This window comes from Oncorhynchus kisutch, linkage group LG17, assembly GCF_002021735.2.
Source record: "Oncorhynchus kisutch isolate 150728-3 linkage group LG17, Okis_V2, whole genome shotgun sequence".
Classification (NCBI taxonomy): domain Eukaryota; kingdom Metazoa; phylum Chordata; class Actinopteri; order Salmoniformes; family Salmonidae; genus Oncorhynchus; species Oncorhynchus kisutch.
In genome coordinates, this window is record NC_034190.2 from 76,663,406 (window position 1) to 76,679,574 (window position 16,169).

The 16,169-nt window shown below is 50.0% G+C and overlaps 1 protein-coding gene across 2 annotated transcripts in view; it reads right to left on the reverse strand.

The window, feature by feature from the left end:
• Positions 1-16,169, reverse strand: part of LOC109907076 (adenylate cyclase type 6) — a 118,886-nt gene that overhangs the window by 24,032 nt on the left and 78,685 nt on the right. For both annotated transcript variants that reach the window (XM_031794662.1, XM_031794661.1), the window contains exon 4: positions 14,203-14,352. In XM_031794662.1, coding sequence (XP_031650522.1) covers positions 14,203-14,352 — 150 coding nt within the window. The remainder of the gene's footprint in view (positions 1-14,202; positions 14,353-16,169) is intronic.

Here is a 16,169-nt window from a genome sequence, read left to right on the forward strand (position 1 = left end):
ACATACAAGAAGTGTGCAGTTAAAACTGGCAAAGAAACATTTCTTCCCACTGGGACGTCGGGTGAGACAGGGATGCAGCTTAAGCCCCACCCTCTTTAACATATATATCAACAAATTGGCGAGAACACTAGAACAGTCTGCAGCACCCGGCCTCACCTAGAATCTACTAGAATCTGAAGTCAAATGTCTACTCTTTGCTGATGATCTGGTGCTTCTGTCACCAACCAAGGAGGGCCTACAGCAGCCCCTACACTACCGTTCAAACGTTTGGGGTCACTTAGAAATGTCCCTGTTTTTGAAAGAAAAGCACATTTTGTTGTCTATTAAAATAACAGAAATACAGAAATACAGTGTAGACATGGTTAATGTTGTAAAAGACTATTGTTATAATGTTTCTGCCACCTTATCTTACAGCTAAATAGAGCTTCTGGATATCAGGACAGCGACCACTCACCTCGGATTAGACAAAGAGTTTTTCTTCAAAAAGCAGGACACAAAGGATGTACTTCGAACACCTGACAAGGCCAACATCCCCGTCATTAGGAAGAGAAAGAGACGCAGCTACAGAGGACACAGAGCGGGGTGCCTCGTAAAGATCCGCAGACGGTGAGTGGGAAAGCTGCCGTTACCGTCAATATTACTTGCCAACATGCAATCATTGGACAATAAATTAGACGAGGTACGATCACGAATATCCTACCAAGGGGACATCGACAACTGTAATATCTTATGTTTCATGGAACCGTGGCTAAATGATGACATGGATATTCAGTTAGTGTGATATATGCCGCACTGGCTAGATAGAACAGCACACTGCGGTAAGACGAGGGGGAGTGGTCTGTGCACATTTGTAAACAACAGCTGGTGCACGAAATCTAAGAAAATCTCTTGATTTTGCTCGCCTGAAGTAGAGTATCTTATGATAAGCTGTAGACCACACTATTTGCAAAAAATCCAGCGTCGTCCGGGTTAGGGAGGGTTTGGCCGGTAGGGAAATCCTTGTCTCATCGCGCACCAGCGACTCCTGTGGTGGGCCGGGCGCAGTGCACACTAACCAAGGTTGCCAGGTGCAGGGTGTTTCCTCCGACACATTGGTGCGGTTGGCTTCCGGGTTGGAGAAGCAGGGCGGCTTGGTTGGGTTGTGTATCGGAGGACGCATGACTTTCAACCTTCGTCTCTCCCGAGCCCGTACGGGAGTTGTAGCGATGAGACACAAGAAGCTACTAAACAATTGGATACCACGAAATTGGGGAGAAAAAGGGGTAAAATTCACAACAACAACAAAAAACTTTAAAAAAAATAGAAGCAATAAAACTGTCCTTCTTTAGAACTAGTTGAGTATCTGGAGCATCAGCATTGGTGGGTTTGAATTACAGGCTCAAAATGGCCAGAAACAAAGGACTTTCTTCTGAAACTCATCAGTATTTTTTGTTCTGAGAAATGCTAGAAATTGCCAAGAAGCTGAAGATCTCGTACAATGCTGTGTACTACTCCCTTCACAGAACAGCGCAAACTGTCTATAACCAGAATAGAAAGAGGAGTGGGAGGCCCCGGTGCACAAATGAGCAAGAGGACAAGTACATTAGTGTCTAGTTTGAGAAACAGACGCCTCACAAGTACTCAACTGGCAGCTTCATTAAATATTACCTGCAAAGTCTCAACTTCAACCAGTCTCAACTTCAACAGTGAAGAGGCAACTCTGGGATGCTGGCCTTCTAGGCAGAGTTGAAAAAATGAATAAAAGAAAAGATTAAGATGGGCAAAATAACACATATACTGGACAGAGATATGGCTTTTTCTTTTCAACTCTACCTAGGCCAGAATCCCGGAGTCTCCTCTTCACAGTTGACGCTGAGACGGGTGTTTGTCGGGTACTATTTAATGAAGCTGCCAGTTGAGGACTTGTGAGGCGTCTGTTTCTCAAACTAGACACTGTAATGTGTAATGTTTACTGTTCATTTTTATAGTTTATTTCACTTTTGTATATTATCTACTTCACTTGCTTTGGAAATGTTAACATATGATTCCATGCCAATAAAGCCCCTTGAATTGAATTGAGAGAGAGATGATGTGGAGGGAGTGAGAGAGAAACAGAGAGAGAGAGGGAGAAGCAGAGAGAGAGAGAGATGATGTGGAGGGAGTGAGAGAGAATCAGAGAGAGAGAGGGAGAAGCAGAGAGAGAGAGATGATGTGGAGGGAGTGAGAGAGAAGCAGAGAGAGAGAGGGAGAAGCAGAGAGAGAGATGATGTGGAGGGAGTGAGAGAGAATCAGAGAGAGAGAGGGAGAAGCAGAGAGAGAGAGATGATGTGGAGGGAGTGAGAGAGAATCAGAGAGAGAGAGATGATGTGGAGGGAGTGAGAGAGAAGCAGAGAAGAGAGAGGGAGAAGCAGAGAGAGAGATGATGTGGAGGGAGTGAGAGAGAAGCAGAGAGAGAGAGGGAGAAGCAGAGAGAGAGAGATGATGTGGAGGGAGTGAGAGAGAAACAGAGAGAGAGAGATGATGTGGAGGGAGTGAGAGAGAAGCAGAGAGAGAGGGGGAGAAGCAGAGAGAGAGAGATGATGTGGAGGGAGTGAGAGAGAAACAGAGAGAGAGAGATGATGTGGAGGGAGTGAGAGAGAAACAGGAGAGAGAGGGAGAAGCAGAGAGAGAGAGATGATGTGGAGGGAGTGAGAGAGAATCAGAGAGAGAGAGATGATGTGGAGGGAGTGAGAGAGAAACAGAGAGAGAGGGGGGAGAAGCAGAGAGAGAGATGATGTGGAGGGAGTGAGAGAGAAACAGAGAGAGAGAGATGATGTGGAGGGAGTGAGAGAGAAACAGAGAGAGAGAGGGAGAAGCAGAGAGAGAGAGATGATGTGGAGGGAGTGAGAGAGAAGCAGAGAGAGAGAGAGATGATGTGGAGGGAGTGAGAGAGAACAGAGAGAGAGCGGGAGAAGCAGAGAGAGAGAGAGATGATGTGGAGGGAGTGAGAGAGAAACAGAGAGAGAGAGGGAGAAGCAGAGAGAGAGAGAGATGATGTGGAGGGAGTGAGAGAGAATCAGAGAGAGAGAGGGAGAAGCAGAGAGAGAGAGATGATGTGGAGGGAGTGAGAGAGAAGCAGAGAGAGAGAGGGAGAAGCAGAGAAAGAGATGATGTGGAGGGAGTGAGAGAGAAGCAGAGAGAGAGAGGGAGAAGCAGAGAGAGAGAGATGATGTGGAGGGAGTGAGAGAGAAACAGAGAGAGAGAGATGATGTGGAGGGAGTGAGAGAGAAGCAGAGAGAGAGGGGGAGAAGCAGAGAGAGAGATGATGTGGAGGGAGTGAGAGAGAAACAGAGAGAGAGAGAGATGATGTGGAGGGAGTGAGAGAGAAACAGAGAGAGAGAGGGAGAAGCAGAGAGAGAGAGATGATGTGGAGGGAGTGAGAGAGAAGCAGAGAGAGAGAGAGATGATGTGGAGGGAGTGAGAGAGAAACAGAGAGAGAGAGGGAGAAGCAGAGAGAGAGAGATGATGTGGAGGGAGTGAGAGAGAACAGAGAGAGAGAGGGAGAAGCAGAGAGAGAGAGATGATGTGGAGGAGTGAGAGAGAAACAGAGAGAGAGAGGGAGAAGCAGAGAGAGAGAGATGATGTGGAGGGAGTGAGAGAGAAGCAGAGAGAGAGAGAGATGATGTGGAGGGAGTGAGAGAGAAACAGAGAGAGAGAGGGAGAAGCAGAGAGAGAGAGATGAGTGGAGGGAGTGAGAGAGAAACAGAGAGAGAGAGGGAGAAGCAAGAGAGAGAGAGAGATGATGTGGAGGGAGTGAGAGAGAATCAGAGAGAGAGAGGGAGAAGCAGAGAGAGAGAGATGATGTGGAGGGAGTGAGAGAGAAGCAGAGAGAGAGAGGGAGAAGCAGAGAGAAGAGATGATGTGGAGGGAGTGAGAGAGAATCAGAGAGAGAGAGGGAGAAGCAGAGAGAGAGAGATGATGTGGAGGGAGTGAGAGAGATTCAGAGAGAGAGAGATGATGTGGAGGGAGTGAGAGAGAAGCAGAGAGAGAGAGGGAGAAGCAGAAGAAAGAGATGATGTGGAGGGAGTGAGAGAGAAGCAGAGAGAGAGAGGGAGAAGCAGAGAGAGAGAGATGATGTGGAGGGAGTGAGAGAGAAAACAGAGAGAGAGAGATGGATGTGGAGGGAGTGAGAGAGAAGCAGAGAGAGAGGGGGAGAAGCAGAGAGAGAGAGATGATGTGGAGGGAGTGAGAGAGAAACAGAGAGAGAGAGAGATGATGTGGGGGAGTGAGAGAGAAACAGAGAGAGAGAGGGAGAAGCAGAGAGAGAGAGATGATGTGGAGGGAGTGAGAGAGAAAGCAGAGGAGAGAGAGATGATGTGGAGGGAGTGAGAGAGAAACAGAGAGAGAGAGGGAGAAGCAGAGAGAGAGAGATGATGTGGAGGGAGTGAGAGAGAACAGAGAGAGAGAGAGGGAGAAGCAGATAGATGGAGATGAATGTGGAGGTAGTGAGAGAGAAACAGAGATGAGAGAGGGAGAGCAGAGAGATGAGAGATATGTGGAGGGAGTGAGAGAATCAGAGAGAGTGGAAGAAGCAGAGAGAGAGGATTAGTGGAGGGAAGTGAGGAGAGATGGGAGGATTGTGGAAGGGAGGATGAGAAGAGAGGAGAGTATGAGAGAGAGAGGGCGGGGTTTGAGAGAGAGAGAGGGGGGGGAGTGGGGGGGGTGGAGGGGTGAGAGGAGAATCTCAGAGAGGAGGAGGGAGGGGGAGAAGGCAGATGAGAGGAGAGATGATGGTGGAGGGGAGTGAAGAGGAAGCAGAGAGAGAGAAGATTGATGTGAGGGGAGTGAGAGAGAAGCAGAGAGAGAGAGGGAGAATGCAGAGAGTAGAGATGATGTGGGCAGGGAGTGAAGAATGAGAAGCAGAGGGAGAGGAGGGGGAAGCAGAAGAGAGAGAGATGAATTGGAGGGAGTGATGATGAGAAACAGAGAGAGAGAGATGATGTGGAGGGAGTGAGAGAGAATCAGAGAGAGAGGGGGAGAAGCAGAGAGAGAGAGATGATGTGGAGGGAGTGAGAGAGAAACAGAGAGAGAGAGATGATGTGGAGGGAGTGAGAGAGAAACAGAGAGAGAGAGGGAGAAGCAGAGAGAGAGAGATGATGTGGAGGGAGTGAGAGAGAATCAGAGAGAGAGAGAGATGATGTGGAGGGAGTGAGAGAGAAACAGAGAGAGAGGGGGAGAAGCAGAGAGAGATATGATGTGGAGGGAGTGAGAGAGAAACAGAGAGAGAGAGATGATGTGGAGGGAGTGAGAGAGAAGCAGAGAGAGAGAGGGAGAAGCAGAGAGAGAGATGATGTGGAGGGAGTGAGAGAGAAGCAGAGAGAGAGGGAGAAGCAGAGAGAGAGAGATGATGTGGAGGGAGTGAGAGAGAAACAGAGAGAGAGAGATGATGTGGAGGGAGTGAGAGAGAAGCAGAGAGAGAGGGGGAGAAGCAGAGAGAGAGAGATGATGTGGAGGGAGTGAGAGAGAAACAGAGAGAGAGAGATGATGTGGAGGGAGTGAAGAGAGAAACAGAGAGAGAGAGGGAGAACAGAGAAGAGAGATGATGTGGAGGGAGTGAGAGAGAATCAGAGAGAGAGAGAGATGAATGTGGAGGGAGTGAGAGAGAAAAGGAGAGAGAGGGGGAGAAGCAGAGAGAGAGATGATGTGGAGGGAGTGAGAGAGAACAGAGAGAGAGAGATGATGTGGAGGGAGTGAGAGAGAAACAGAGAGAGAGAGATGATGTGGAGGGAGTGAGAGAGAAACAGAGAGAGAGAGGGAGAAGCAGAGAGAGAGAGATGATGTGGAGGGAGTGAGAGAAAGCAGAGAGAGAGAGAGATGATGTGGAGGGAGTGAGAGAGAAACAGAGAGAGAGAGGGAGAAGCAGAGAGAGAGAGATGATGTGGAGGGAGTGAGAGAGAAACAGAGAGAGAGAGGGAGAAGCAGGGAGAGAGAGAGATGATGTGGAGGGAGTGAGAGAGAATCAGAGAGAGAGAGGGAGAAGCAGAGAGAGAGAGATGATGTGGAGGGGTGAGAGAGAAACAGAGAGAGAGAGGGAGAAGCAGAGAGAGAGATGATGTGGAGGAGTGAGAGAATCAGAGAGAGAGAGGGAGAAGCAGAGAGAGAGAGATGATGTGGAGGGAGTGAGAGAGAATCAGAGAGAGAGAGATGATGTGGAGGGAGTGAGAGAGAAGCAGAGAGAGAGAGGGAGAAGCAGAGAAAGAGATGATGTGGAGGGAGTGAGAGAGAAGCAGAGAGAGAGGGGAGAAGCAGAGAGAGAGAGATGATGTGGAGGGAGTGAGAGAGAAACAGAGAGAGAGAGATGATGTGGAGGGAGTGAGAGAGAATCAGAGAGAGAGGGGGAGAAGCAGAGAGAGAGAGATGATGTGGAGGGAGTGAGAGAGAAACAGAGAGAGAGAGAGATGTGGAGGGAGTGAGAGAGAAACAGAGAAGAGAGAGGAGAAGCAGAGAGAGAGAGATGATGTGGAGGGAGTGAGAGAGAAGCAGAGAGAGAGGGGAGAAGCAGAGAGAGAGAGATGATGTGGAGGGAGTGAGAGAGAAACAGAGAGAGAGAGATGATGTGGAGGGAGTGAGAGAGAAACAGAGAGAGAGAGGGAGAAGCAAGAGAGAGAGAGATGATGTGGAGGGAGTGAGAAGAGAATCAGAGAGAGAGAGGAGATTGATGTGGAGGGAGTGCGAGAGAAACAGAGAGAGAGGGGGAGAAGCAGAGAGAGAGATGAATGTGGAGGAGTGAGAGAGAAACAGAGAGAGAGAGATGATGTGGAGGAGTGAGAGAGAACAGAGAGAGAGAGATGATGTGGAGGGAGTGAGAGAGAAACAGAGAGAGAGAGGGAGAAGCAGAGAGAGAGAGATGATGTGGAGGGAAGTGAGAGAGAAGGCAGAGAGAGAGAGAGATGAATGTGGAGGGAGTGAGAGAGAAACAGAGAGAGAGAGGGAGAAGCAGAGAGAGAGAGATGATGTGGAGGGATGAGAGAGAAACAGAGAGAGAGAGGAGAGGAGAAGCAGAAGAGAGAGAGATGATGTGGAGGGAGTGAGAGAGACAGAGAGAGAGAGGGAGAAGCAGAGAGAGAGAGATGATGTGGAGGGGAGTGAGAGAGAAACAGAGAGAGAGAGGGAGAAAGCAGAGAGAGAGATGATGTGGAGGGAGTGAGAGAGAATCAGAGAGAGGGGAAGAAGCAGAGAGAGAGATGATGTGGAGGGAGTGAGAGAGAGGGAGGATGTGGAAGGAGTGAGAGAGAGAGAGAGAGAGAGAGAGAGAGAGGGGGGGGGGGTGGAGGGAGTGAGAGAGAATCAGAGAGAGAGGGGGAGAAGCAGAGAGAGAGAGATGATGTGGAGGGAGTGAGAGAGATTCAGAGAGAGAGAGATGATGTGGAGGGAGTGAGAGAGAAGCAGAGAGAGAGAGGGAGAAGCAGAGAGAGAGATGATGTGGAGGAGTGAGAGAGACAAGCAGAGAGAGAGAGGGGGAAGCAGAGAGAGAGAGATGATGTGGAGGGAGTGAGAGAGAAACAGAGAGAGAGAGATGATGTGGAGGGAGTGAGAGAGAAGCAGAGAGAGAGGGGGAGAAGCAGAGAGAGAGAGATGATGTGGAGGGAGTGAGAGAAGAAACAGAGAGAGAGAGATGATGTGGAGGGAGTGAGAGAGAAACAGAGAGAGAGAGGGAGAAGCAGAGAGAGAGAGATGATGTGGAGGGAGTGAGAGAGAATCAGAGAGAGAGAGAGAGATGTGGAGGGAGTGAGAGAGAAACAGAGAGAAGAGGGGGAGAAGCAGAGAGAGATATGATGTGGAGGGAGTGAGAGAGAAACAGAGAGAGAGAGATGATGTGGAGGGAGGGAGTGAGAGAGAAGCAGAGAGAGAGAGGGAAGAAGCAGAGAGAGATGATGTGGAGGGAGTGAGAGAGAAGCAGAGAGAGAGGGAGAAGCAGAGAGAGAGAGATGATGTGGAGGGAGTGAGAGAGAAACAGAGAGAGAGAGATTGATGTGGAGGGAGTGAGAGAGAAGCAGAGAGAGAGGGGGAGAAGCAGAGAGAGAGAGATGATGTGGAGGGAGTGAGAGAGAAACAGAGAGAGAGAGATGATGTGGAGGGAGTGAGAGAGAAACAGAGAGAGAGAGGGAGAAGCAGAGAGAGAGAGATGATGTGGAGGGAGTGAGAGAGAATCAGAGAGAGAGAGAGATGATGTGGAGGGAGTGAGAGAGAAACAGAGAGAGAGGGGGAGAAGCAGAGAGAGAGATGATGTGGAGGGAGTGAGAGAGAAACAGAGAGAGAGAGATGATGTGGAGGGAGTGAGAGAGAAACAGAGAGAGAGAGATGATGTGGAGGGAGTGAGAGAGAAACAGAGAGAGAGAGGGAGAAGCAAGAGAGGAGAGATGATGTGGAGGGAGTGAGAGAGAAGCAGAGAGAGAGAGAGATGATGTGGAGGGAGTGAGAGAGAAACAGAGAGAGAGAGGGAGAAGCAGAGAGAGAGAGATGATGTGGAGGGAGTGAGAGAGAAACAGAGAGAGAGAGGGAGAAGCAGGGAGAGAGAGAGATGATGTGGAGGGAGTGAGAGAGAATCAGAGAGAGAGAGGGAGAAGCAGAGAGAGAGAGATGATGTGGAGGGGGTGAGAGAGAAACAGAGAGAGAGAGGGAGAAGCAGAGAGAGAGATGATGTGGAGGGAGTGAGAGAGAATCAGAGAGAGAGAGGGAGAAGCAGAGAGAGAGAGATGATGTGGAGGGAGTGAGAGAGAATCAGAGAGAGAAGAGATGATGTGGAGGGAGTGAGAGAGAAGCAGAGAGAGAGAGGGAGAAGCAGAGAAAGAGATGATGTGGAGGGAGTGAGAGAGAAGCAGAGAGAGAGAGGGAGAAGCAGAGAGAGAGAGATGATGTGGAGGGAGTGAGAGAGAAACAGAGAGAGAGAGATGATGTGGAGGGAGTGAGAGAGAATCAGAGAGAGAGGGGGAGAAGCAGAGAGAGAGAGATGATGTGGAGGGAGTGAGAGAGAAACAGAGAGAGAGAGATGATGTGGAGGGAGTGAGAGAGAAACAGAGAGAGAGAGGGAGAAGCAGAGAGAGAGAGATGATGTGGAGGGAGTGAGAGAGAAGCAGAGAGAGAGGGGGAGAAGCAGAGAGAGAGAGATGATGTGGAGGGGAGTGAAGAGAAACAGAGAGAGAGAGATGATGTGGAGGGAGTGAGAGAGAAACAGAGAGAGAGAGGGAGAAGCAGAGAGAGAGAGATGATGTGGAGGGAGTGAGAGAGAATCAGAGAGAGAGAGAGATGATGTGGAGGGAGTGAGAGAGAAACAGAGAGAGAGGGGAGAAGCAGAGAGAGAGATGATGTGGAGGGAGTGAGAGAGAAACAGAGAGAGAGAGATGATGTGGAGGGAGTGAGAGAGAAACAGAGAGAGAGAGATGATGTGGAGGGAGTGAGAGAGAAACAGAGAGAGAGAGGGAGAAGCAGAGAGAGAGAGATGATGTGGAGGGAGTGAGAGAGAAGCAGAGAGAGAGAGAGATGATGTGGAGGGAGTGAGAGAGAAACAGAGAGAGAGAGGGAGAAGCAGAGAGAGAGAGATGATGTGGAGGGAGTGAGAGAGAAACAGAGAGAGAGAGGGAGAAGCAGAGAGAGAGAGATGATGTGGAGGGAGTGAGAGAGAACAGAGAGAGAGAGGGAGAAGCAGAGAGAGAGAGAGATGATGTGGAGGGAGTGAGAGAGAAACAGAGAGAGAGAGGGAGAAGCAGAGAGAGAGATGATGTGGAGGGAGTGAGAGAGAATCAGAGAGAGGGGAAGAAGCAGAGAGAGAGATGATGTGGAGGGAGTGAGAGAGAGGGAGGATGTGGAAGGAGTGAGAGAGAGAGAGAGAGAGAGAGAGAGAGGGGGGGGGGGGGGGTGGAGGGAGTGAGAGAGAATCAGAGAGAGAGGGGGAGAAGCAGAGAGAGAGAGATGATGTGGAGGGGAGTGAGAGAGAATCAGAGAGAGAGAGATGATGTGGAGGGAGTGAGAGAGAAGCAGAGAGAGAGAGGGAGAAGCAGAGAGAGAGATGATGTGGAGGGAGTGAGAGAGAAGCAGAGAGAGAGAGGGGGAAGCAGAGAGAGGAGATTGATGTGGAGGGAGTGAGAGAGAAACAGAGAGAGAGAGATGATGTGGAGGGAGTGAGAGAGAAAGCAGAGAGAGAGGGGGAGAAGCAAGAGAGAGGAGATGATGTGGAGGGAGTGAAGAGAGAAACAGAGAGAGAGAGATGATGTGGAGGGAGTGAGAGAGAAACAGAGAGAGAGAGGGAGAAGCAGAGAGAGAGAGATGATGTGGAGGGAGTGAGAGAGAATCAGAGAGAGAGAGAGATGATGTGGAGGGAGTGAGAGAGAAACAGAGAGAGAGGGGGGAGAAGCAGAGAGGAGATATGATGTGGAGGGAGTGAGAGAGAAACAGAGAGAGAGAGATGATGTGGAGGGAGTGAGGAGAGAAGCAGAGAGAGAGAGGAGAAGCAGAGAGAGAGATGATGTGGAGGGAGTGGAGAGAGAAGCAGAGAGAGAGGGAGAAGGCAGAGAGAGAGAGATGATGTGGAGGGAGTGAGAGAGAAACAGAGAGAGAGAGATGATGTGGAGGGAGTGAGAGAGAAGCAGAGAGAGAGGGGGAGAAGCAGAGAGAGAGAGATGATGTGGAGGGAGTGAGAGAGAAACAGAGAGAGAGAGATGATGTGGAGGGGAGTTAGAGAGAAACAGAGAGAGAGAGGGAGAAGCAGAGAGAGAGAGATGATGTGGAGGGAGTGAGAGAGAATCAGAGAGAGAGAGAGATGATGTGGAGGGAGTGAGAGAGAAACAGAGAGAGAGGGGGAGAAGCAGAGAGAGAGATGATGTGGAGGGAGTGAGAGAGAACAGAGAGAGAGAGATGATGTGGAGGGAGTGGAGAGAGAAACAGAGAGAGAGAGATGATGTGGAGGAGTGAGAGAGAAACAGAGAGAGAGAGGGAGAAGCAGAGAGAGAGAGATGATGTGGAGGGAGTGAGAGAAGAAACAGAGAGAGAGAGATGATGTGGAGGGAGTGAGAGAGAAGCAGAGAGAGAGAGGGAGAAGCAGAGAGAGAGATGATGTGGAGGGAGTGAGAGAGAAGCAGAGAGAGAGGGAGAAGCAGAGAGAGAGAGATGATGTGGAGGGAGTGAGAGAGAAACAGAGAGAGAGAGATGATGTGGAGGGAGTGAGAGAGAAGCAGAGAGAGAGGGGGAGAAGCAGAGAGAGAGAGATGATGTGGAGGGGAGTGAGAGAGAAACAGAGAGAGAGAGATGATGTGGAGGGAGTTAGAGAGAAACAGAGAGAGAGAGGGAGAAGCAGAGAGAGAGAGATGATGTGGAGGGAGTGAGAGAGAATCAGAGAGAGAGAGAGATGATGTGGAGGGGAGTGAGAGAGAAACAGAGAGAGAGGGGGAGAAGCAGAGAGAGAGATGATGTGGAGGGAGTGAGAGAGAAAACAGAGAGGAGAGATGATGTGGAGGAGTGAGAGAGAAACAGAGAGAGAGAGATGATGTGGAGGGAGTGAGAGAGAAACAGAGAGAGAGAGGGAGAAGCAGAGAGAGAGAGATGATGTGGAGGGAGTGGAGAGAGAAGCAGAGAGAGAGAGAGATGATGTGGAGGGAGTGAGAGAGAAACAGGAGAGAGAGGGAGAAGCAGAGAGAGAGAGATGATGTGGAGGGAGTGAGAGAGAAACAGAGAGAGAGAGGGAGAAGCAGGGAGAGAGAGAGATGATGTGGAGGGAGTGAGAGAGAATCAGAGAGAGAGAGGGAGAAGCAGAGAGAGAGAGATGATGTGGAGGGAGTGAGAGAGAAACAGAGAGAGAGAGGGAGAAGCAGAGAGAGATGATGTGGAGGGAGTGAGAGAGAATCAGAGAGAGAGAGGGAGAAGCAGAGAGAGAGAGATGATGTGGAGGGAGTGAGAGAGAATCAGAGAGAGAGAGATGATGTGGAGGGAGTGAGAGAGAAGCAGAGAGAGAGAGGGAGAAGCAGAGAAAGAGATGATGTGGAGGGAGTGAGAGAGAAGCAGAGAGAGAGAGGGAGAAGCAGAGAGAGAGAGATGATGTGGAGGGAGTGAGAGAGAAACAGAGAGAGAGAGATGATGTGGAGGGAGTGAGAGAGAATCAGAGAGAGAGGGGGAGAAGCAGAGAGAGAGAGATGATGTGGAGGGAGTGAGAGAGAAACAGAGAGAGAGAGATGATGTGGAGGGAGTGAGAGAGAAACAGAGAGAGAGAGGGAGAAGCAGAGAGAGAGAGATGATGTGGAGGGAGTGAGAGAGAAGCAGAGAGAGAGGGGGAGAAGCAGAGAGAGAGAGATGATGTGGAGGGAGTGAGAGAGAAACAGAGAGAGAGAGGGAGAAGCAGAGAGAGAGAGATGATGTGGAGGGAGTGAGAGAGAATCAGAAGAGAGAGAGATGATGTGGAGGGAGTGAGAGAGAAACAGAGAGAGAGGGGGAGAAGCAGAGAGAGAGATGATGTGGAGGGAGTGAGAGAGAAACAGAGAGAGAGAGATGATGTGGAGGGAGTGAGAGAGAAACAGAGAGAGAGAGATGATGTGGAGGGAGTGAGAGAGAAACAGAGAGAGAGAGGGAGAAGCAGAGAGAGAGAGATGATGTGGAGGGAGTGAGAGAGAAGCAGAGAGAGAGAGAGATGATGTGGAGGGAGTGAGAGAGAAACAGAGAGAGAGAGGGAGAAGCAGAGAGAGAGAGATGATGTGGAGGGAGTGAGAGAGAAAACAGAGAGAGAGAGGGAGAAGCAGGGAGAGAGAGAGATGATGTGGAGGGAGTGAGAGAGAATCAGAGAGAGAGAGGGAGAAGCAGAGAGAGAGAGATGATGTGGAGGGAGTGAGAGAGAAGCAGAGAGAGAGAGGGAGAAGCAGAGAGAGAGATGATGTGGAGGGAGTGAGAGAGAATCAGAGAGAGAGAGGGAGAAGCAGAGAGAGAGAGATGATGTGGAGGGAGTGAGAGAGAAGCAGAGAGAGAGAGGGAGAAGCAGAGAAAGAGATGATGTGGAGGGAGTGAGAGAGAAGCAGAGAGAGTGAGGGAGAAGCAGAGAGAGAGAGATGATGTGGAGGGAGTGAGAGAGAAACAGAGAGAGAGAGATGATGTGGAGGGAGTGAGAGAGAAGCAGAGAGAGAGGGGGAGAAGCAGAGAGAGAGAGATGATGTGGAGGGAGTGAGAGAGAAACAGAGAGAGAGAGATGATGTGGAGGGAGTGAGAGAGAAACAGAGAGAGAGAGGGAGAAGCAGAGAGAGAGAGATGATGTGGAGGGAGTGAGAGAGAAGCAGAGAGAGAGAGAGATGATGTGGAGGGAATGAGAGAGAAACAGAGAGAGAGAGGGAGAAGCAGAGAGAGAGAGATGATGTGGAGGGAGTGAGAGAGAAACAGAGAGAGAGAGGGAGAAGCAGAGAGAGAGAGATGATGTGGAGGGAGTGAGAGAGAAACAGAGAGAGAGAGGGAGAAGCAGAGAGAGAGAGATGATGTGGAGGGAGTGAGAGAGAATCAGAGAGAGGGGAAGAAGCAGAGAGAGAGATGATGTGGAGGGAGTGAGAGAGAGGGAGGATGTGGAAGGAGTGAGAGAGAGGGAGGATGTGGAAGGAGTGAGAGAGAGAGAGAGAGAGAGAGAGAGAGAGAGAGAGGGGGGGGTGGAGGGAGTGAGAGAGAATCAGAGAGAGAGGGGGAGAAGCAGAGAGAGAGAGATGATGTGGAGGGAGTGAGAAAGGGAGAGAGAAGCAGAGAGAGAGATAATGTGGAGGGAGTGAGAGAGGGAGAGAGAAGCAGAGCGAGAGAGAGAGGGAGGATGTGGAAGGAGTGAGAGAGAGAGAGAGAGAGAGAGAGAGAGAGAGAGAGGGGGGGGGGGGGGTGGAGGGAGTGAGAGAGACAGAGAGAAAGAAAAGGCAGAGAGAAAAGCACTCAGTTCAACCCATTCACTCTCATGTGTTTTTCATGCGTTTCACAGCTAGAAATCTCAATGAGTAACTGCCTTGAATACCATTCGTTCTTAGGAATACTGCATGGGAACATGGTAGAACATGAGAACATGATAGAACACAGAGGCATTCAGATATACTCTATACTGTTGACCCACAAAAATAAGAAAGCATATTTCGGTAAACAATTGTAATGGCCTGTGTAAGTGTGTGCTCCTCCTTGTGAATGTGTGTGTGTTTGTGTGTGTGTCATGCTTACATGCTTGTGTGTCTCTGTGTGTGTGTAGCCTACCTGTTGCTGGTTCTCTCTCTGCAGGTAGAGCCGGGCCTGGATGTACCCCCTGGTCTCCTGAAAGGCCTGTCTCTGAGACACCTCGGCAGGGTAGTGGGTACAGATACCTATCATGTTGGTACACAGGAAGACCAAAGCATTGGCACTCAGCTGGAGGAGTAAGATAGAGAGTGGGGGAGAGGAGAGATCAAGAGTGGGGGAGAGGAGAGAGAGAGAGTTGGGGAGAGGAGAGAGAGAGAGTTGGGGAGAGGAGAGAGAGAGAGTGGGGGAGAGGAGAGAGAGAGTTGGGGAGAGGAGAGAGAGAGAGTTGGGGAGAGGAGAGAGAGAGTGGGGGAGAGGAGAGAGAGAGTGGGGGAGAGGAGAGAGAGAGTTGGGGAGAGGAGAGAGAGAGAGTTGGGGAGAGGAGAGAGAGAGTGGGGGAGAGGAGAGAGAGGAGACAATTGTTACTTTATTGAGATACCCTTACATACTTAACTTCCCTTCATGAGAGAGAGAGAGGGGGAGAGAGAGAGCGAGACAGAGAGAGAGAGGGGGGGGAGAGAGAGCGAGACAGAGAGAGAGGGGGGGGAGAGAGAGAGCGAGACAGAGAGAGAGAGAGGGGGGGAGAGAGAGCGAGACAGAGAGAGGGGGGGGGGAGAGAGCGAGACAGAGAGAGAGAGAGGGGGAGAGAGAGAGCGAGACAGAGAGAGAGAGAGGGGGGGGAGAGAGAGCGAGACAGAGAGAGAGAGAGGGGGAGAGAGAGAGCGAGACAGAGAGAGAGAGGGGGGGGAGAGAGAGCGAGACAGAGAGAGGGGGAGAGAGAGAGCGAGACAGAGAGAGAGAGAGGGGGGGAGAGAGAGCGAGACAGAGAGAGAGAGAGGGGGGGAGAGAGAGAGCGAGACAGAGAGAGAGAGAGAGAGAGGGGGAGAGAGAGAGCGAGACAGAGAGAGAGAGAGAGAGAGAGAGATGGTTTTTCAAAAGTCATCATTCTTGAGATGTCTTATAGGCTATAAATTGGGATGTCTATTCATTTCTCAGAAAATCTATACATTTCCTGGGATATCTATACATTTCTCAGAAAATCTATACATTTCCTGGAATATCTATACACAATCTTCACACTGGTAAATGTACAGATTAACAGGGATACGCAACAATTTCAAAGATTTTACTGAGTTACAGTTCATAAAAGTAAATCAGTCAATTGAAATAAATTCATTTGGCCCTAATCTATGGATTTCACATGACTGGGAATACAGATATGCATCTATTGGTCAAAAACAAGATAGGGGTGTGGATCAGAAAACCAGTCAGTATCTGATGTGACCACCATTTGTCTCAAGCAGTGCAACACATCTCCTTCACATAGAGTTGATCAGCCTGTTGATTGTGGCCTGTGGAATGTTGTCCCACTCCTCCTCAATAGCTGTGCGAAGTTGCTGGATATTTTAGTGGGAACTGGAACGTGCTGTCGTACACATCGATCCGGAGCATTCCAAATATGCTCAATGGGTGACATGTCTGGTGAGTATGCAGGCCATGCAAGAACTGGGACAAGAACTGGGACATTTTCAGATTCCAGGAATTGTGTACAGATCCTTGCGGCATGGGGCCATGCATTAACATGACGTGATGGCAGCGGATGAACGGCACGACAAATGGGCCTCAGGATCTCATCACGGTACCTCTGTGCATTAAATTACCATAGATAAAATACAAATTGTGTTCATTGTCCTGCCCATACCATAACCCCACCTTCACCATGGGGTACTCTGTTCACAACATTTACATCAGCAAACCGCTTGCCTACACAACACCAGAAACGCTGTTTTCTATTTGCCTGGTACAGTTGAAACCAGGGTTCGAAGGTGAGCATTTGCCCACTGAAGTGAGTTACGACACCAAACTGCAGTCAGGTCAAGACCCTGGTGAGGATGACGAGCACGCAGATGAGCTTCCCTGAAACGCTTTCTGACAGTTTGTGCAGA